Raw genomic sequence first — 23,339 nt, forward strand, 5'->3', positions numbered from 1 at the left:
CCAGATATATACATCATTTCTACCTACCCAAACTAATGTCGTTGACATCATCCAGAAACTTGAGGCTTGTATCCATGATGTCAAAAAGTGGATGAGCTCGCATTCATTGAAGTTAAATCAGGAAAAGTCAGAGTTATTATTTATTGGCTCCAAAGTTCTACTTGACAAGGTTAGTCTTCCTTCTTTTTTAACGGTTGACAATGATGTGGTTATTGCTCCATCTAAATCGTGTAGAAATCTTGGAGTATTATTTGATTCTACAATGTCCATGTCTGTTCAGATCTCTGCTGTCTGTAAATACGCGAGGTATCAGTTACGCAACTTGGGCATTAATCGCAAGTATTTAACTCGTTCAGCCACAGAAAAAATAGTTCATGCTCTTATATCATCCCGACTTGACTTTGGTAATGCACTCCTGGATTTCAGCTACCACAATCTCAACTTTCATGGCTACAAAAATTGCAAAATTCAGCTGCCCGCATTGTTACCCTTACCAGGAGAAATACTCACATTACCCCTGTTTTGTCCTTATTGCATTGGTTACCCATTGAATCTCGCATTGTATTTAAACTATTACTATTTGTTTTTCATTGCATTCACGGATCTGCCCCAGAGTACAATGTTAATTTGCTGACATTTTATAATCCTCCCAGATGTTTAAGGTCATCCCATTGTAGATTGTTTGTTGTTCCAAATACGAAGAAATCATGGGGGGATCGGTCATTTGCACATGCTGGACCTTACCTGTGGAATCAGTTGCCTCAAGCTATCCATTACATTTCGAATGTTGACTCCTTTAAAGTTGCCCTCAAGACTCATTTGTTCGTAACCATTTTCCTATATATATATTTTTCTTCATTATCATTGTTGTGTCATTCATTTTCATGTGCATGTTTGTGTAAGGATTTTTGTATTTCATACTTCTACTGCGCCTTGAGCACGTTAGCTATGTGGAATTGGCGCATTATAAGCACCCTGTATTATTATTATTATTATAAATTATTTGTACAGTATTTTGAAATGCTAGGCAAGATAAAAACATGTCAATTTCATGAGGGTCACCTTTTTGAGAACAGGGGTGACTTCTTCAATTTTGCCACCAGTGGCGTATCTAGGGAGGGGGGGGGGGGGGGCAAGGGGGGCACGTGCCCCGGGCGCCACTCCTTGGGGGCGCAAAAAAACAAAAAACAAAACGAAGAAGAAGAAGAAAAAAAGAAAAGAAGAAGAAAAAGAAGAAGAAGAAGAAGAAGAAGAAAAAAAAAAAACTCGCCCGGAAGGGGGAGGGAGAATGGTGGGGGGGGGGGGGGGGGAGGCAGAAAACCAAATCAAACAAGATAAAAACAAAACATGATGATGACGCGGACAAAATGACAATGTTTATTGTGTTCACACAAAAATTCCATGTTCTGTGAGCTGAAATACAATTTTCGGCTCGCTCGCTCGCCAAAATTTATATAAAAAAGAAGGTAAGAACAAAACATGATGATGACAAAATGACAGTGTCTATTGTGTTTACACATGTCATTTTATATTTAGCAGGAAAAATGTTTCACGGAGCAGCGGCTGCAATTTCATTCGTTCTGAAGCGATCGCCAATTGGATCAAAAGAGGGCGTCAAGGGTTTTGAACATACGGGGGGGGGGGCGCAAAACAAACAACAACAAATCAAACAAGATAAGAACAAAACGCAATGATGACGCGGAAATATACAAATTTCGGCTCACTCGCTCGTACTAATTTAGAGTATTTTTTCAAGTCCTCAGTTTGTTGGTATAAATCGTTATCTATAAGGCCGTCACTATATCTTGATTAGAATTGTAAGATTTAATAAGCAAAAAATGACAAGAGTTTCACGATGTTATTTTGTAAGCTGAAATACAAAAATTTTCGGCTCGCTCGCTGCGCTCGCCCGCCAAAATTTGTATAAAAAAGAGAAGAAGATAAGAACAAAACGTGACGATGACGCGGACAAAATGATAATGTCTATTGTGTTCACTCATGTCGTTTTGTATTATTAGCAGGAAAAGTGTTACACGGAGCAACGACTGCAATTTCATTCGTTCTGAAGCGATCGCCGATTGGATCAAAAGAGGACGCCAACGGTTTCGAACATACGGGGGAGGGGGGCGCAAAAAAAATAAAAAAAAATAAGAAAAAAGCGTAATGATGACGCCGAAATATACAAATTTTGGCTCACTCGCTCGTACTAATTTAGAGTATTTTTTCAAGTCCTCAGTTTGTTGGTATAAATCGTTATCTATAAGGTCGTCACTATAATTGTGAGATTTAATCATCAAAAAATGACAAGAATTCCATGTTTTGTAAGCTGAAATACAAAAATTTTCGGCTCACTCGCTGCGCTCGCTCGCCAAAATCTATCACAATTCATTACATTTAAATCACCCTCAAAAGATCCCTTTTAAGTGCTTGAAAAAGCATCATGTGGACTTTGTTTAAAGTCCCTACCGGGATGGGGTTGGGGTTCGACACTTTTTCAGAAATTAGGGGCGCAATTTTCGTGCTTGCCCCGGGCGCGGTTTTCCCTAGATATGCCACTGTTTGCCACCCTTTACATGACACTTGCAATAAAACCTTTACGCGTGTTTTCTCGCGCATGTATACTTTTTTTTTCGTTTTAATGTTTATAATAACGTACATCATTTACGTCACGGTTTATGCATTCTTATCTCATAACCCGATGAAAATGTTTCGGATAAACCAGAAAGAGACCAGGTGAGGCGATATGCATATGGTCCTTTCCATGAAAACGCAGAGGGTATCCGTGAGAAAAAAAAAATGCAGGAAAGTGTAGGGGAGACCGGGAAGAAATGGGACATTTTTGCATCATCATGAAAGATTCCTTGTAACTTTTAAAATATTTTGTCAAGCTAGGTCATAATCATAATTATGTAGTATAGGTTCTGAAGTTTATAGTAGAGTATTTAGTGATACCCCTATATATATCAAACGTTTTCGTGTAATTAATGATTTGTTTAACCCCTAATTTGGGGGGAAATGGGACATCAAGTGGGGAGAAATGAGACAACCTGGAGAGAAATTGGATAACCATCATGACCAAAGTATAGGATTTACATGTGCCACGGGGAGAAATGTAACACTGCCCTATTAAATTTCTCCCAGTGGTAACAGAAAGAGTTTGAAAAGATCCCTACCAATTTTTCATACCTGCATGTCTCTTATCAAGCAATTTTATTTTCAGAAGTTTGCACACTTATTGAAATACCTATTAACATCTAAGTATAGGACCTACCAGATCTATAGTAAGTTTGATATTTTACTGACAAGATACCTGTAGAGCTGTATAGTGGTTAATATGTCCATTTTCAGGTGTACCGAGGCTCATCTTTTTACTGATATAATTGGATTATTGACTGGCCGAGCATTTTTCAAGTTACATGAGTGCCCCATATTTCTCCCCATGTCCCATTTCTCCCCGGTCTCCCCCGTACTTTATTTCAGGAGAAGGCACAAAAAGCGCGTATTGCGAGAAAGGTGTCAGAAACATTAAGAAAAAAATCTCTGTCACTTTTACCTCGTCCTCTTGCATTTCTACGACTAAATTTTTATCAATGACATTTTTATCTCTGGCATTTTGACCACCGACAACTTAATTTACCTCTGACATTTTTACCACTGCCATTTTTACCTCTGCCATTTTTACCTCTGCTATTTTTACCTCTGCCATTTTTACCTCTGCCATTTTTACCTCTGACATTATTACACCGAACCGATATTGCAGCTGTTGTGCTCCACGGGAGAACGAATTACTGGTACGCAAAAGCCATTGTAGTTACATTGTAGATGTACATATGGCTCGATTGAATACCACTAGTGTGCTGTTGTCACTCGTGTTCATGAATTTGACTGTAAAATGAAGAGTCGTTTTGCTTTATACAGCAGTTTATTTCTTGTACTGTAGGTCATATAATATAACAGATGTTGACTTTTTCCTTCGGTAGGCATATAACATTTCATTTCCCTTTGGAAATTATATTTTTTTCTCGGAATACTATATTTTTCCTCAGCGTCCTTGACAAAAAAAAAAAAAACTTCCCGCGAGGATTTCAAATGTTATATTCCACCTCTGGTAAGTCAATATCTGTATAGTATTACCTCATGGAGATTCTGGGGAAAATTTCCTGTCCAAGGTCAAAAGGTCAAAAAGCTTGAGTGAAAGTCAGGAGGAGCCAGAATGTAGAGCAGAAAGGTGCAGTTGAAAGGCTTGAGAGAAAAGTGCAGCTAGTAAGTTGCACAAGTTTTCTTCAAAATCTTAGTGGTAGGCTGATGGTACAGTATACTGTAAAAGTAGAAATTTTCGTGCATTTCATGCAACCAGAAGCTAGGGGAAAAATAAAAGCACACAAATATTTTTGCATGCCATTTGTTCCTGTAGGGAATGTCCTGATTCTACAAAATGAAAATCACATGAAATTCATCATACCCAGCTGAGCGCAAAAAAATTACTTATGCCTATTAAAGGTATGACAGACAGTTAGTCGCTGGCAATCCAGAATGCATCTGGCATGCATGCATTTTCTACTTCATTCCCAAATGCACGCATTGAGAATGCCCTACTTTTAATTCCCTCGGTCTTGTGAATGAGGCATTCCATCGCATTCTGGGAATGGGGATTATAAGATCCTATATTCAAGGCATTCGAGAGCAAGGAGGTACTAGGTGTTTCAAAAAACATTTCCCACTTTTGATCATTAATAGCTCAAAAACTATTCATCCGATAAAACTGTCATTGATATAAATAATAGCTGAATAGTGTACAATTTGGTTGAAGGTAATTTGATTGTGAAAGCATAAATCAGTTTCATTAAATCTAAGATTGATTTTGAAGTAAGGTTTCAGATTTTGGTCAATTTTTAACCCTCTGTACAAAAATTGAACCTTGCACAGGAACCAATGATGTGTATGTGAGTGTGTGTTGACAATGGCCCTTAAAGGGAAGATAAACCCCAAGAACAATGTGGATTGAGTGAAAGCAGCAACATTAGTAGAACACATCAGTGAAAGTTTGAAGAAAATCGGACAATCGATGCAAAAGTTATGAATTTTTAAAGTTTTGGTGTTGGAACCGATGGATGAGGAGACTACTAGAGGTTATGACGTATGAGTGGACTACAATATCAAGAAAATATAGAGAAAATACTACAAAAATCCATTTTTCATGAAAATTACAAATTCCATCAACTTGATATTGACATATGTTAAGGGTAGCAGTTATTCCCCCTGCTTTCTGAAAGCGGTTGGTCCACTGCTCTTTCATAATTCTAGAAAAGTGAAATTTTGTTGAATATCCTTTATATTTTCTTTGTATTGTTGTCCACTCATACGTCATATCCTCTAGTAGTCTCCTCATCCAGCGGTTCCAACACCAAAACTTTAAAAATTCATAACTTTTGCATCGATTGTCCGATTTTTCTCAAACTTTCACTGATGTGTTCTACTAATGTTGCTGATTTCACTCAATCCACATTGCTCTTTGGGTTTACCTTCCCTTTAACAATGGACATGCCTGAACCACCTGTTGACTAGGCGTCAGTCTCGTGCTCCCAGGCACCTGAGTGCTTAATCAATAATTCATGTGGATTGCCCTGGGCACTGCTAGTCTGGATTCATGCACGGTAAAGGGTAAACTGCATGCACATGGAAAAAGGGAGCACACGTTTCCATGTGCTTGCAAACACCACATTCCATTCCAGCTGGCAATCATTTTCAATTTTTGCTTCACATATCACTACACTTGGGATATAAATAAGCATAAATGATCTAAAGTTCCTCATTTTAATGCAACTGTCTACTAATTAAATAGTCTGACAAATTTTTCGCTTTTTGATAAAAAGAAATCATTTTTGGTTAAGAGTTCAGCAGCATTTATCATTGGGGCGATATGTTTCACAGTGGATTTATTTAAGGCTCCATTTACACAAGTGTATACTCTAATTGATTTTCTTTGCTTCCTGTCATCATGTTTACGATAGAACAGAAGGTACGTATTCATTGTAATTTCATTTTTCAGAAGTAGGGAGAGCACTGTTGAGATCCAACGACAGTATCGGCAGGCGTTTGACTTTACACAGATACTGCCAGGGGCTGAATAAAGACTAGTTGGGATAGTGGAATTTCTCATGAATAAATAATGAAGCATTCAAACCCTAACCATTGTTTAGGACCATTGTCAGGGTGTTAACCACACACTCCCATACACACCCATTGACCCCTGTGCAAAGTGAAATTTTGTACAGAGGGTTGAAAATAGTGCAAAATCTGGAACCTAACTGTGAAATTAATCATGGATTTCATGAAACTAATTTATGTTTTCATATTCAAACTACCTTCAACCAAATTGTACACTATTCAGCTATTACTCATATCAATGACAGTGTTATCTGATATATAATTTATGAATTATTAAGAATCAAAAGTGGGAAATGTTTTTTGAAACACTTAGTACAAGGTCAGCTGTGAGACCCCGTTTACAGTGCGGGGCTGGGCCGAGCCGCATCCGAGCCCAGCCTCAATTGCGGGGCCGAGCCCCGCAATATTGTCCGTTTACACTGACGGCTCAGCCACGCTTTTAATTCAAACCTTTCAATATTTTGTCGTAGTGGGGCTCTGCTTGTTGTAAACAAACGCAATTTGGTATAGTCTGGTTTTCTGACCCTTTGCCAACTGGATTCCGTGGCGACGAAGTTGCCGTCCAGGCAAAGGCCTTGCCGAAGGAAAAATCCTTTGCAGGACAAAACCACCTTAAACTATACTAGTTTTCGACGTTGAGGGGGTTAATATCCTGAATAACAAAATAGTATGGGCAGAGGGGTTGAAAGCCAGACTAAAATTGGCCGCGCATTTGGCCCAGTTTGTGTTGACACTGAGAAAGTGTTGAATTACATGTAGATAAATGGTTTCTATACATTTACACTGTGCAAATACAACTTTTCTTTTTAGTGAAATATTACTTTGTCAACACAGCTAAATGATTTTGATGAGTTTGAAGCATTCTAATATTCAAATCACTTTTTTTCCTTTGTCATCCTTTGTGTGACAAATCATATGACTCACGGACCTTTGTTTTTGTATGGTTAGTCATCTCATACTGTAACAGCAAGGAGGTTCTAGAGAATGGAGTCACAACCGTCTTATTTCCTTTGATAGATGTTTGAAGCCGCCGCTCAAAAATATTTGAAGCATGTGCCAAACAGGATCTGCCGCGCAAATACGAAGACAATTGACTTGTGTCTCATTGCATAATCACCACCCACTTTCAAAGGAAGACGTGTTTGTGATGGAAATTACTTTTCGCTATCCCTTCTTATAAAAGGTAGGTGGTACAGACACGAGGATGCGCGAATGTAAATTTAGCAAAAACTGCTGAAATAAAGATGAAGATTACTCGACTGGGCATTCCCTGGCACTAATCTGATACATTTATCAATAAAGAATTGTACTTGAAGATTATTCCATGTTAGTTTTATTTGAGGAAATTAAGTGGAAAGGTGATAAAAGCAGCTTTCCAGGATGGTACAGTTTTAAACATTTTCACTTGATACAGCTCTGATTTACACTTTTGCGCAAATTTCTGGACGGAATTGACTTTTGTTTTACATGCTTTATCATTTAAAGTGAAATTTCATTTCATTTAATAAATAAATAAGCAAAATATGGCCAACATTATGATAACGTTCAAAATGAATCTTCAGATTGCTCAGCAAGACGGTGGCTTCGAACATCAATCATCAAAGGCACAAGTGCACCTGTGGAATTCTTTTGTACATCAATAGAAATTTGACAACTGTTTGAGTTATTACAGCCAGTTGGAACTCCATGTATAAAACCTCCTTGGTACTACTGTGAGGCAGCATGCGACCAGTGAAAATCGACACACAGCTCTCGACCAATGAGATTGCAGGATTTTTGCTACCCATTCTATAATAATTACTGATGCATGAATGTTTTTACTGATAAATGGTACTGATTCATGGCTAGACACGACGTACCTTTTGCCAAGTGTGCAAAGCATCTCAGCAAGACGGCGGCTTCGAACATCAATCATCAAAGGCACAAGTGCACCTGTGGAATTCTTTTGTACATCAATAGAAATCTGACAACTGTTTGAGTAATAACAGCCAGTTGGAACTCCATGTATAAAACCTCCTTGGTACTATACTGTGAGGCAGCTTGCTATTAAGTGTGTGAACTATTTCAAGTATGTGCAACAACATGTGCACTGCGTCTATTGCCAAGATCAAGTGTGCTGCCAACAAAAATTGATGCATGGCCCTTGAACAATGAGATTACAGGATTATTGTTACCCATTCCATGATTGCTTGTTTTAATCTGTCAATTTAATGAACTTTGTTCAACACATATTGGTTTAATTTATGGTTTTGTGCATCTTTTGAAGCTGTCTTATGAACTGTGCTGCCAGCATCAATCCATCTAGTCGCATCATCCTGTCAGCTAAATGTCAAGATTGCACCCTGCAGACCATGCCAAGGTACCGTTGGTCCCTGGTCCCTGCCAGTAACAACTCACGTCAAGAACTTGTGTGGCTGACTGACACGACTACTAGTCGAACCAACCCATTCCTGTCCATTCGCAAGAACACATTTTCAAGCACAGTGTCTGAAACATACAGCTTATACTTACATGGTTAGCAAAATTATGCAGTGTGTAGTTTGTGTTAATTCTCAGCTAGCAGCTATGATCAGTATCGGTCAGTAAATGAGCGAGACATATTTTAAAGGGGCATAGTCCCGGTAGTGTAGATGGCGCTGTTGATGATACTGCCGATCAACGTTAGCATTGATACGAAGATTACCGAAGTTGAGCTGTCATCAAGAGTAAAGTGCGTAGGTGTTGCTAAGTAACGTTGCCTTTGTTGTCTTCTCCGCGCATCGCGCAGTCTGTAGTAATGCCAGGGTGCGTGCATATGTGCTTGTTATTATGACATCACAAAAGAAGTTTGCTAAAGCTGTCATCCCCCTCAGCCGAATCATGAGCCGAACTGTGATCGGACCACTGACTACAGTGAATCAGACTTCTTCGGACTCGGGAAAGTGGGCCAAAGCGTAAGCGCCAAAGAGAAGTCAATAGCGTAGGTCTCTATAACAAACTTGAGCCGTGCGCCCGCGTACGCATTTGACTAAAACACCGGGACCATGCACCTTTAAGTAGATATTTTTGTGTGCTTAACTTTGGAGATCTTGTAATTTTCTCCTTTTTTTTCTTTTTTAAAGTAGATTGAACATTAGTGACCATGGAGTTTCAGGTGTTACATCACAAAGTAAAGGATGTGTTGCAAGGAATAGGTACCAGTGTTATATAAAACATGTTCTAAGAAATCTTTTCTTAGAAAGAAATAGTGATTCAAAATGTTATGATGACTATTATATGACATACATTTTAGACAGCGCATTTTCAGTTGTGTTTTCTGCCTAAAGTTAGATTATATAAACCACATTTTTTAAGTGATAGATGTCATTTGTGGGCTTATTTTACCTGTATTCATTTGTATTTGAATAGTATATATATATATATATATATATATATATACAGTTAAACTCGCATAAGTCGATCTTCTCGGGACTGAGCAAAACACATCGACTTAGGCGAGTTTCGACTTGTACGTAAGTCGAAAAAAAATCGACTTAAAGTTACACCACTCGTACATATGTATAATGTACATGTATGTTGTCTACTCTGGAGCCGAGAGCTGGAGCGGTGTGCCCGATATTTGCCCTTCAGCAAGACACTTTATCCACATTGATGCAGGCCAGGGCTCCACACTAACTTTTATTTTGGTGGCCCCAAAATGATTGATTTTTATTTTTTGGTGGCCCGAACAAAAAAAAAAACAAAAACAAAAACAAGCAAAACTAAATCGGTCCTACGTTCGGTCCGAAAGTTACCGTTATTTATTTCTGATTGTAAAAGCAATCATCCACCATTTACAAGTATTTTAACACCTTCCGGAGCCGAATGTTGCCGTTAATCATTTTCAAATGTAAAAACAAGCAACCGACATTCATTCTAGGATCTTACGGAGCTGAATATCATCCTTATTCATTTCCGAACGTGAAAGCAAACATCCGCTTTTTATTTCATCATCTAAATGAGCCCATTGATACCGTTAATCATTTCCAAATGTAAAAGAAACAATCTGCTACTTATTTTAGCATCGTACGGATCAGCAGAATATTACCGTTATTCGATCTCCAAATTCAAAAGCAAACACCCGACATTTATTTTATGATCGTAAGGAGCCGAATGTTACTGCTGTCCACTTCCGAAAGTGAAATGAATCATCTGACATTTATTTTGGCATCTTCAGGAGTCGAATGTTACATGCTATTTACTTTCGAACGTAAAAGCGAACTTTCGGCAATTATTTCATCATTGCACTGAGTTGAATACTATAGTTATTCATTTCCGAACGCCAAAGCAAACATTCAGCATTTATTTTAGCATCTTCCGGAGCTGAATGTTATTGCTATTTACTTTCGAACATAAAAGCAAACATAAGACATTCATTTTATCATCGGACGGAGTTGAATACTATTGTTATTCATTTCCGAACGTTAAAGCAAAATTAATATCAAACATCAACTTTACCATCAAACGCAGCTAAATGTTACTGTTATTCATTTCGAAATTTAAAAGCAAACATCCGACAGTTATTTAGCATCGTATGGAGAAGAATATTACTGCTATTCACTTCCGAACGTAAAAACAATCATCTGACATCAATTTTATTTTAGCATCTTCTGGAGCCGAATGTTATTGCTATTTACTTTCGAAAGTAAAAGCAAACACCCGACATTTATCTCATCGTCGTACGAAGTTGATTATTATTGTTATTCATTTCCGAACGTCAAAGGGATAATTCGACATTTACTTTAGCATCTTCCGGAGCTGAATGTTAATGTTATTTACTTTCGAACGTAAAAGTAAACGTCCGACATTTATTTCATCATCGTACGAAGTTGATTATTATTGTTATTCATTTCCGAACGTCAAAGGGATAATTCGACATTTACTTTAGCATCTTCCGGAGCTGAATGTAATTGTTAAGTACTTTCGAACGTAAAAGTAAACATCCGGCATTTATTTTATCATCGTATGGAGTTGAATATCATTATTTTTCATATCCGAACGTCAAAGCAAACATTCGACATTTATTTCAGCATCTTCCAGATACTTTTTTTTATCCTTATTCATTTCCGAACGCAAAATCAAATCTCTGACATTCCAAAAGTATAAGCAAACATCCGACATTTACTTTAGTATTATACGGAATCGAATATTACTGTTATTCATTTCCAAAATTAAAAGAGCAAACATCTGACATTTATTCAGCATCTTATGGAACCGATTGTTACCGCTTCATTTCCAAAACTGAAGGCAAACATTCGGCTTTTTTGGTGGCCCGGCGTGCGTTTTTGGTGACCCCGGTCGCAAATTAACCATTCGCGAAATCGTGATTCGATTCGCGAAAAGACTCCGCTAAATATAAGGCATAGATCGCTACACTCGGCAGTGGCTACGTCGTCCTTTCACCAGGTCTCGTTACAAAACCAAAATCTCGCGTGAGTTCTTGCGTTACCTATCGTTAATGTTAACGAAACATCGTTAATTTGCGCTAGGGATCGTTACTCATCGTTGCTACAAACGTTAATTTTCCCGATCGTTAGTTTGCGTTACTAACGATTCAGGTGAAACCGCTTGCGTTAATGAAACGTTAATGTTTATTTACGCAGTTTCTTTTGGTATATACTGTATGTAAACAAAAACTGGCGTCTCGTGATTTTGACAGTGATTTATTACACAATAAAATTTTATTCGACTTAGGCACAGTGAATTCAATGGTTTTTCCGTGAAAGTGTTCTTGGAATTTCATCGACTTAAGCGAGTATTCGACTTAAAAAATTCGACTTATGAGTGAATTAATACACGTAAGTCAATGGGGAAAAATCGGGACTTTTTAAAATTATCGACTTGCGCGATTATTCGACATATGCGATGTCGACTTAGGCGAGTTTAACTGTATATATATATATATATATATAATATATATTTAAATAATGAATCATTGAACATTGTGTGTAATTGCTTTACATTGATACAGCTGAATCCTGGTGCATACAATGGCTAGGGAGGAAGGTCTCGAGCCTCAGTGATTAAGTTTGCCTTTTCCTCCCCTGGCATGCACCGAGAATCACCACATTCTTTATATTATAGCATGTAATATGATTTTCTATTTGTATTTTATGTTGAAATGCCAAATGAATAAATATATGAATGATAATGATGATAATTAAAGTAATAGTAATGATAATAATAATGATGATAAGATTAAGAAATACTAATAATGATAATAATAATATTAAAAAATAGAGTAGTTTATCACTTCAAATGAAATTATTTAATTGTTTCATATACGTTTTTGATATCAATAGACTTTAATAAACTTTAAGTGACAGATGTCTCTAATGTATTTCTTGGATTCTTTCCATGCATTGTTGGTAGTACAAACGTGGAGTGGAGCATCTACCTTTGCTGAATACACCTTCCACACAAATGCCCCTCCAACTCTTGGATCCTGCAGTATCTGGCCTCTTGAGGGCACAGTCCTTGAAACAGAATTTACTATTCAGTGCCAAGGCTTCCACGATGACGATGAGCCAGTTAGTTATGAGATCACAGCAGTCACAGGGGCAGAGCATTTGGCCTTGCTCAGCTCTCACAGGGATGGAGAAACAGCAGGTAAAGTTGCCTATCAGAATTATAAGCAGTCCTTGGCTATACTCTACTCCCAAATTCTATGATACAATGTGCTATATCTTTCATACATGATATCATGCATACATGTACCTCCTGAATAGAAAGCCACTACACAATGCTCCTGATTAGAAAGCCACTACACAATGCTTTGGATTCAGTAGTGCTTCCCCATTAGCACAGTTGACACCATGTCATATGTCTTCCGTGCACTATATTGGCCATATTTCATGCTCAGCTGGTATGGTGTATCATGGTCTAATTTGGGTGCACTTAAGTTGGAAAAAAAAAATCCACCAAGGTCACAGGTTAAGGGAATTTGACCTTTACCTGAAAAGCACTGCATTTTCACAACAAATTATGGCACGATGATGGGATCACCAAACTTACAGAAAGCAGGTAAAATGTGACTATGAGTCTGTTGCAAAATCTTGCGTCGCGAACTCCTTCTACAGTTTTGAAGCAATTTAAATGAAACTTAGGGTAAATGATGATATTGAGGTACAGATGTGCAAGACATGCTTTTTGTGTTTGTCGGACAATGTGTTGTCATGGTAACCGCATGTTTTCTTCTAAATCTTGTGGAGTGAACAACTTCCACAGTTTTGAAGCAATTGAAATCAAATTTGGTAGGCATTATGGCCTTGAGGCATAGATGTGGAACACATAATGTTTGTGTTTGTTGGACAAAGCATTGCCATGGTAACCACAATTTTACCAAAACCTTGTGGATTGAATAACTTCCACATCATTCAAGCAATTAAGGTCAAATTTAGTATGTATGATGATTGGGAGGTGTAGATATGCAAGACACCAATGTGTTAAAGGTGCATGGTCCCGGTGTTTTAGTCAAATGCGTACGCGGGCGCACGGCGCAAGTTTCCTATAGAGACCTGAATGCTATCGACTCCTCTTTAGCGCTTACGCTTTGGCCCACTTCCCCGAGTCCGAAGAAGTCCGATTCACTGTAGTCAGTGGTCGGATCACAGTTCGGCTCATGATTCGGCTGAGGGGGATGACAGCTTTCGCAAACTTCTTTTGTGATGTCATAATAACAAGCACATATGCACGCACCCTGGCATTACTACAGTGTGCGCGACGCGCAGAGAAGACAACGAAGGCAACGTTACTTAGCAACACCTACGCACTTTACTCTTGATGACAGCTCAACTTCGGTAATCTTCGTATTAATGCTAACGGTGATCGGCAGTATCATCAACAGCGCCCTCTACACTACCGGGACTATCCACCTTTAATGTAAGAAAAATGTGTTGCCATGGTAACCACTCATTTTTGTATCAAATTGAACCATTTAATCTATGCAGGTGAAATTTGGTGTGTATGATGGTCTTTAAGTGTAGTTTTGCAAAATGTCCTTTGTATTTGGACAATTTGTATTGGACAATGCGTTGCCATGGTAACCGCACCTTTTTTTTTTTTTTTAACCCTGTGGAGTGAACTTTTTCCACAGCATTCAAGCAATTGAAACCAAAGTTCGTAGGCATTATGGCCCTGAGGTATAGATGTGGAACACATAATTTTTGTGTTTGTCACACAAACCGTTGCCATGGTAACCACAATTTTACCAAAACCTTGCAGATCGAATAACTTTTCCATCATTCAAGCAATTAAAGTCAAATTTAGTATGATATCATGATCTAGAAGTGTAGTTTTGCAAGACACCAATGTATTAGTTTAAGGAAAATGTGTTGCCATGGTAACCACTCAATTTTGTATCAAAATAGACCATTCAAGCTATGAAGGTCAAATTTGGTGTGTATGATGGTCTTTAAAGGACAAGTTCACCTTCATAAACACAAGGGTTGAGAGAATGCAGCAATATTAGTAGAACACATCAGTGAAAGTTTGAGGAAAATTGGACAATCGATGCAAAATTTATGAATTTTAAAAATTTTTTTGTTGGAACCGCTGGATGAGGAGACTACTAAGGCTCGTGATATCATATGAGTACAACAGTATAAAGAAAATGTAAAGAAAATTAAACATATTTTCACTTTTTTGCATACTAAAAGAGCACTTGACTTGCCTCTTTCTACAGGCAATGGGAATAATATTACCCATACATATGTCAGTAACGAGTCAAGGGAATGTGTACTTTTTTCAAAAGATGAAATTTTGTGGAATTCTCTTTATACTTTCCTTATATTGTTGTACACATGTGACATCATACACTGCAGTAGTCTTCGCATCCAGCGGTGACTGCACAAAAACTTTAAAAATTCATAACTTTTGAACGGATTGTCCGATTTTCCTCAAACTTTCAATAATGTGTTCTACTAATATTGCTACATTCTCTCAATCCTTATGTTAATGAAGGTGAACTTGCCTTTAAATGTAGTTATGCAAAATGTCCCTTGTGTTCGTATCAGACAATGCATTGCCATGGTAACCACACTTTTTACCCAAACCTTGTGGAACTCAGTGTCAACTCTGTAATTGTACAGTAAACTAAAATTATTCTGTTTCCAAGTGCACAAACTTGGTATTAACGCCATTGCCCTCAGGACATCTCAAAGCAACACTAGGGGCGGGGGTATTAATTACCTTCAGTGATAATTCTAGTTTCACCTTGTTTTTGGATATCTCAGCCATTTCAAAACCGATTTTCATCAAATAAACTTCTGATACCCCTTAAAATTGCATGCTCTCTGACATCTCATAGAGTGGTTTCTGAATACAACATGTATCTCGCAAAACGTTAAAAGCTAAATCCTCATGATCACCTCGACCAGAACTATACACACCCTTTAAGTTTTTATGGCACGTTTTCGATTATGGCTCATATCTTTTGATCCAGATGTCCGTTTGCGACCAAACTTGGCTGGTAAATGTCCCTTGGGGAGTTGAAGGCCACCACAAGGTCAAAGGTCATAGGCAGGGTCAATGAACTTCCGGGAGTTAGAAAAACGTTAATTTCTTCTATGCAAATGGGCAAGACACATTTTGGCACTTGCCTTGTTTTTAAAGCCAGATTGTTATTATTTAATCCAGCAGTGTGATAGGATCATCAAATTCATGTCACAGGAGCACCTTCATGAGAGATGGGTCATTTTTTTTTTTTTTTTTTTGGGGGGGGGGGGGGTTGGATGGGAGGGGTTTAACTTAAATATACATGTATGTAGGCACAATTACCGTTACTGTTTTTAGCTAGTCTCTTTGCTACTACATTTATAATGAGGTACTGGTTATAACAAGGTAAAATGGTAGTTCCGGCAACCTCATTATAACAGTGTTTTCGTGTTCCTGTAGACTGCTCTTTTTTTCCTGCATATGATAAGAATTACTCTCTGGATAACCTGCTCTAATTCCATATTGCTGACTTGCAATTGTATACAGGCAGCCTCATTTATTTTGGTGTTGATCCAAACATTCCATCTACCCAACTACCTGTGGGTATTGCAAGTAGAGACTTCCGTGTGGATGTCAACATTGTAGTTTCAGATGAGCATGGAGCTAACGTTCGTACAACAGTCAGTACTAAGGTTTGTTTTCATACGTTTTCAGTTCACCAGATTCATGCAACAAATTCAGTGTCATGATTACTGTACGAGCTGAAATCTTCGCGTACAGATATTTTCGCGAAATGCTACTTGGAGGACATTTTCGCGTGTTGTTTATTTCGCGGTTACGAGGGTCTAACTGAACTTAGTTAATCGCGCGTTGTTATTTTCGCGTGTTGTTATTTTCGCGGTTCGAAGTCGATTCGCGAAATTCGCGAAAATAAACCCACTGTGAAAATATCAGCTCGTACAGTATCCTGTAAGGTGTCAAGAAAATTTCCGTTCCAGCACATACTACCTACACATGTTTTGGAAAGAGATTTTGGTGTGGCTTTGCTTTTGTTGATGACAATAGATAGTATATCATAATGGCCATTGGAGCCAACAGTACTTTCAGTAACACAGCTGTTGAGCACACTCTGATGTCCCCTCTTAGAGGCCAAGTTTATTGGTATTGTATTGTGAAAACTATGTGGCTAGCATCATATGACATTTACTATAAATGTATAAACCCTGACATCAGTGTCAGGGTTATACCTCTTCCTGAGATGGTTATTACCCTGACATTGATGTCTGACATTTATAGATAATGCCAAGTTGATGTATTGGTGAATGGTTTTTTGCCTCCACCATGAAGGGTTGCCGGAGGCATTATGTTTTTGGCTTGTTCGTCCGTCTGTCCGTCCGTAATCAATTTTTTGGACAGCATAACTTTTTAGAACTGTTTGAGATATCATAATGAAACTTGGCATACATGTATGAGTGAATGAAGTTGTGCCTATCACATTTTGGGTGCACATGCTGAAGGTCAAAGATCAAAGATGAAGGTCAAATGCTCAAAATTTCACTATTTCCCCTATATCTATGCAATGCCGGAAGGTGTTTCCTTCAAACTTAGTGTAAACACATATTACCGAATAATGATTATCTAGAGAAAGGTTTGGGTGATCAGGTCAAAGGTCAAGTGAAAATGCGCAAATTTCACTCTATTCTCCATATCTCAGAAATGGTTCAAGGTACATGTATATTCATAGGATTTAGTACATATGCGTTGACTACCTTACTGTGATTCTCCTGCTTATATATTTTGGGTCAAAGGCAAAGATTAAAGGTCATGGTCAACTTTTCAAAATTTCACTATTTCCCCCATATCTTTGCAATGCCTGAAAGTATTTTCTTGAAATTTAGTGTCCAATGTATTACCCAATAGAGATTCTCTTGGAAAGTTTTTGGCACAAAGAATGCTAAATGTCACTTCTTCCTCCATATCTCTGAAGTGGCTAAAGGAATCATCATGAAACTTCGTGTATATTTATGAATGTATTGCCTCACAGTGATTATCTTGGGGATTTAAGGGTCATGGGGTTAAAAGTCAAGGGTCAAAGGCCAGATTAAAATCCTAAAGTTTTTCTATTTAATGTTGAAATTACACTTTTTCTCCATACCTTGGAGATTACTCAATGCACAAACTTATAAAAGGGTAAAAAGTCAAGGAAAAATACTCAAATCTCCAAGTACATGTATCTGTTCTGTTAAACATTATAGCCATCACTCATCCAGTTAAACCTATTTCTAGGAAAGTGAACACTCAACACATTTGTGAGAAACATGTCAGTTATTATGCCTTTGCCACAAAGTGTCACTGGAGGCATTATGCTTTTGGGTTGTCCGTCCTTTTGTCTGTCCTTACAGTGTACGTCCGTCCATTAATCAATTTTGTGGACGGCGTAACTAAAAGAACGTTAGAGGCATCCTAATGAAACTTGGCATGTATATTAATGCATGAGTGGGCGTAGTGCGTATCAACTTTTGGGTGCACATGCTCTAGGTCAGAGGTCAAGATCAAATGCTCAAAATGTCACTATTATTTTCTAATATTTGTGCAATGCCTGAAGGTATTATCTTGAAACTAAGTGTATTTATGAACTACCTAATAAAGATTCTTTGGAGAGAGTATGAGCTATGAGGTCAAAGGTCAAGTGAATATGTTAAAATTTCACTTTTATTCTCCTCATCTCAGAAATGGTTCAAGGTACATTCATAGAACTTGGTATATATGCATGTACTGACTGGCAGTGATTATCTTAGGAATTGTGGGGTCAAGGAGTCAAAGGTCAAGGGTCAAAGGCCAGGTTAACTCCTCAAAATTTCACTATTTCCCTCATATCTATGCAATGCCTCCAGGATTTTTCTTGAAACTTAGTGTGCCCAATGTTTACCCAATTGAAATTTGCTGGGAAAGGTGTTTGCCAAAAGGTAAAAGGTCAAGTTAAAATGCTAAATTTCAGTTCTTCCTCCATATCTCGGAAGTGGCTCAAGGTATCATCATGAACCTTAAAGGGACTGTACAGTACTGGTTGAGGAGGGGATTCATGTTTTGAACACTCCTTAATGAGATAATGAGAAACCTCTTATGAAATGTGAAAGAGCATGTAATTTTAGAAAGAATGTTTATTTGATGAAAATTGGTTTTCAAATGGCTGAGATATCAAAAAAAGTGATGATAATAAAAGGCGACAGGCCACACCTTTTATTAGGATCTCTTTGTTTCACCTTGTTTTTGGATATCTCAGCCATTTCAAAATCGATTTTCAAAAAATTAACTTTTGATACCACTTCGAACTGCATGCTCATTGACATCTTATAGAGGGGTTTCTGAATATCTCACATAACGTTAAAAGCTAAATCCTCACCTCAACCAAAATTGTACAATCCCTTTAATACATATCTATGCATGACAGTGATACTCTTGGGAATTCTAGGGTCAAAGGTCAAGTGTCAAAGGCCAGAATAAAATGCTAAAGTTTTACTTTGTGATACTGAAATTACATTTTTTCCTCCAGCCCTTGGAAATTACTAAATTCATAAACTTATAAAAGGGTCAAAAGTCAAGTAAAAATCCTCAAATCCCCAAATACAGAGTACCTGATCTCTTAGACAATACGTTTGTATGACCATTCATCCATTTAAACCTAGTTCGAGGAAAGTTGTTAAAGTATGTTAAATTATCACACATTGTCAAGGCCTAGTATAGACCTATTGGGAGAACCATGCATTATGGCGGAGGTGTACCATTTGCCAAAGTGACATTTCTGATGTGAAACTGTTGTCACACACTGGAGAACCATGCATTATAGTGGAGGCATACCAGTCGGCATAGTGACATTTCTACTTCTGTCTGTGATGTATCCAAGACAGTGTAAGGTGTTTGTACTAGCTAATGCTACATATAATAAATCAATATGTAATATCAAAAAAAAGAAAGAAAGAAACAGCAAACACAACAATGTATTTATTTATTTATTTTTTTTTTTTTAAATCATATCATCCGTAATCACAACATAATGTGTTTATGTACTGTGTCTGGTTTTCTGTATTCATCCACTGTTTTATTGCATTCCATCTTTATTTTGTCTGCACCACCATGGATGCCTCTCCTAAGGTTTTTGAGCCCCAGCTTGACCTTAGTCAACCTGATGCATCCATCACTGACAGTGTCCTAGAGCTACTGTCAAGTGATGACAATGTCCTGGACAACCTTGTGGTGTCAGGGGATTCCCAGGGTGCCTCTCAACTTGTGCTTACTATGACCTCTCTTCTCAACATTGAGGCTTCCAGTGATCTCAATCTCCAGGACAGTTTGACCCAGGAGGAATTGACAGATGAGAGAGAATACCTGGCCAGAAAGACAGCTAAGAGAGTTGAGGTCAGTTGACTTCTGTGACACTTTGGCAAGGAAAAATCAAAAGAACAAACAGAACAAGTATTTATCCATTTTTACCAATTACTTTGCATTTAACTCTTTATGCGCCACGTTCGCACGTCCGACTCAGTCGACGGCATGCCAACTTCGCATATTCTGCTCAAACGCACCAATACGCCCATCCGATCGATAAATCGCCAAATGCCGCGGTACAATGAAAGCGTTTCCGTTCCTCTCACATATATAGCTTGAATTTCATGTAGTGATTGACTATCAAGCGGTGTTCTCTACTGGATTTGAGAGTAATTTCTAAGTTTCTGTCACTGTTTTGTGTGCAACAGTCATGCCTTTGCAGTAATGTAGCTACTGGTCATGTGAAAGAAAAACAATCATAGATTTGTCATACAATAGTACATCAAAGCAAAGCTTGGCATTTTCTCTACAACTGTACTCACTATTTGCCCAGCTCAACAGAAATCTATAGAAGTTAATACATAGACTTGAAAAACAGAATGTTTTCTCAAAGCATGAAGTATAGTGTCTCAGAATAATGTGGCACAAAGAGGGTTTCCACCATGACACATGAAGAGTTAAGCAAGGGAAGACTCTGTCTGATGATCAAAAAATGATTGCATAACCAGCAAAAAAATTGCACGATCACCACCATTTCAACAGAAAGACTTGTCATGATTTCGTCATATTCTTCAAACTCCCTGACTAAAATAATTGTAAACTCTAAGGACCTACGGGGCAAAACTCTTGGGAACCACCCTGTCTCTTTGTTTGAAGATTGCATGGCTCAAGGAGCTGCAGTCAACAATGAACTTGGTTGCTCTGCATTTACAAAACAAAAACAGTTGCACTAATACACAATGAGACTACAGTATAGTCTCTCTCTCCAACCAAGTCTTTGGTGCAAGGAGAACAGTGTCAGTTCTGAGACATAGACTACGTGATAAAAACAAACAAACAAACTGCACAATACCATGAACATCATAAAGAACAAAAGTATGAAAGTTTCTTGTATAAAACAATCAAACATCTTCAAGAACCCCTGTTATTATCTCCACCAATGAAGGAGGTTCTGTTTTCATCGGCTTTTGTTTGTTTGTTTGCCTGTGTGCAAAATAACTCACAAAGTTGAGAACAGGTTTTGATGAAACTTGAAGGAAAAGTTCATAATGACACAAGCTACAGATGATTAAATTTTGGTAGTGATCCAGGAATTTTGAACAGATTTTTTATCTTTTGACATATACAGTCAATGAACTTTGGAGTTCAAGCTGCATGTATTTGAGGTTTATGGGTTCTGAAACGTGTGCTCTGCTTGGGCCTAAACAAAAGGCTTCTGCATTGGAAAATTTGGCAATTGTCAGCATGCATGTATGGGCGGAAATAATCTGCTTGGCGGAGGTCCGCTTTGTCTAAGTGTTGTTCCAGTTTATTTGTGTTTGTGTTACATGTGAGCCCTGAGAACAATAATGATTTAAATAAATTTTGTATATTTTCTCATAAACTAAGTACTATTTGGAGATTTATTTAGAAAGAGATCTACAAACTTGACCCAAGATTCATCTGTGGACTGATCATGCCACCATTAAAACAGCACTGCATTGAGTTTAGTACTGTAATCAGAGAGAGTGAAAGAGAGGGGGGAGAGAGAATGAAATGTACATAATGCAGGACATATTTGATGTGTACATTGGCATTCAATCATTGCTGTTTTAAGATCACTCACACCACAAACAAAAGCACAAAATTACCTTCTCACCTTTGTTTGTAACCCAGTGTACTGCACTTGAAAAAATAGATTATTCAACAAAATGGCACAATCAGTTGGTACCCTGAGGTACCAAAAACAGCATCATATATATGTATAAGACATACATGCTTCATCGGCTGTTCTTTTTATCAGGCGAGAGCAGCCATCATGACCAGCATCCAGCAGATGGAGGTAAGAGACATGGAGTCTCTGCAGCAGACAAGTGCTGTCATAGCCCAGGTGACTCAGGAGGAGAATGAGATCTCAGTGGAAACCCAGGTAACAGTCTTTCGCTATTCCAGGTCCTGTAGTTATGAGACTATAGCTATGTGAAACCTCACCCAGTGAGTCTTGACTTTTTTTTTCAGATGTTAGCACATTTACTCACTGGTGAACCATTGTGTCAGTAATTCACTCATGAAGTTTGATTAAACTGGAACTTTCCCAAGAGCAACCATCCAGGAACACTCCTTGGTGAATGGAGTTGTTTGGAAATTGTACAAATGAACATACTGTCTGTCGACTGCTTTTATCATGTCACTTGCTATGTACAGAGAAACCTCAATAAGTTCAATATTAAGATAATGATATACAAGTCAAATAGATTAACCTTCTGCTTGTATTAAAGTAAGGAGAACACTGAAGCCCTGTCATGACTCTTTTTTATTTTGTTAATTTGTATGATATCATACCGCAGTTATTTTGCTAAGGTTTAGTCATTAATGATGCACTTTTGTTACCTCTTCAATTTTATTCAAACTTAGGTTGACCTCACCTACTTTGACCTTTACTATGTTGAATATTCTGCAAAAGTGATATCGTCAGCCTGAGTTAATCTTTGGTTATTCTTAATCATTGAGAGATATGTTTTCAGGAATGGCTTGGGCAATCATGTCCTTAAAAAACTAGAAATGTCCATTGCCATGCAATGTGATTGTATCCCCTGGCACTTGCGGCAGCTTTTGTTCATCTTCACGTTTGAGCAAGGGACAAAGATCCCCTCCCCTTCTTCAAACATAAACTTTAGGTGAATATTGCGAAGACTAGGCGCAGCTTCTCAAAACAATATTTATGTATAATGCATATATAGTACTTTTGAATTTTGTATACATATATGTATACAAAATTCAAAAGTACTATCTGAAGATATGTCACCTGCATGCAGAGTGGCTATAGGATAGCTGCTAATGCCCCAGTCACACAGTTGCTCAAACAATGCTCTGCGTCTGGCGTTGCATCATAAAAAGTATAATTTTTAAATGGACTTTTTGGACGCAACGCTGGACGCAGAGGATTGTTTGAGCGACTGTGGGACTGGGGCTTAGAATGTGATATTTGACCATGTATAAGGAACAACAGGAGGAGCATCAAAAACTGTGGAAGAGTAAACTATGATGTACACTACATATAATCTGGAAGAAGTTTACCGTACATTATAGACCAGTAAATCAACACAGCTTGGAGTCAATATTATTGAAGGCAAAAGTGGTAAAGGAATGTATACTTGTTAAAGATGGGGGAAGATAAGTTGAGGAACGCATGG

General features: G+C 37.9%; 1 protein-coding gene across 1 annotated transcript in view; it reads left to right on the forward strand.

Moving 5' to 3' along the window:
• LOC140241197 (polycystin-1-like protein 2) overlaps positions 1-23,339 on the forward strand; it is a 126,055-nt gene that overhangs the window by 38,082 nt on the left and 64,634 nt on the right. The window contains exons 7-11 of the mRNA XM_072320957.1: positions 8,435-8,682; positions 12,559-12,795; positions 16,168-16,313; positions 19,774-20,037; positions 21,950-22,075. Coding sequence (XP_072177058.1) covers positions 8,435-8,682; positions 12,559-12,795; positions 16,168-16,313; positions 19,774-20,037; positions 21,950-22,075 — 1,021 coding nt within the window. The remainder of the gene's footprint in view (positions 1-8,434; positions 8,683-12,558; positions 12,796-16,167; positions 16,314-19,773; positions 20,038-21,949; positions 22,076-23,339) is intronic.

The sequence above is a fragment of the Diadema setosum genome, chromosome 17 (genome assembly GCF_964275005.1).
Source record: "Diadema setosum chromosome 17, eeDiaSeto1, whole genome shotgun sequence".
NCBI lineage: Eukaryota > Metazoa > Echinodermata > Echinoidea > Diadematoida > Diadematidae > Diadema > Diadema setosum.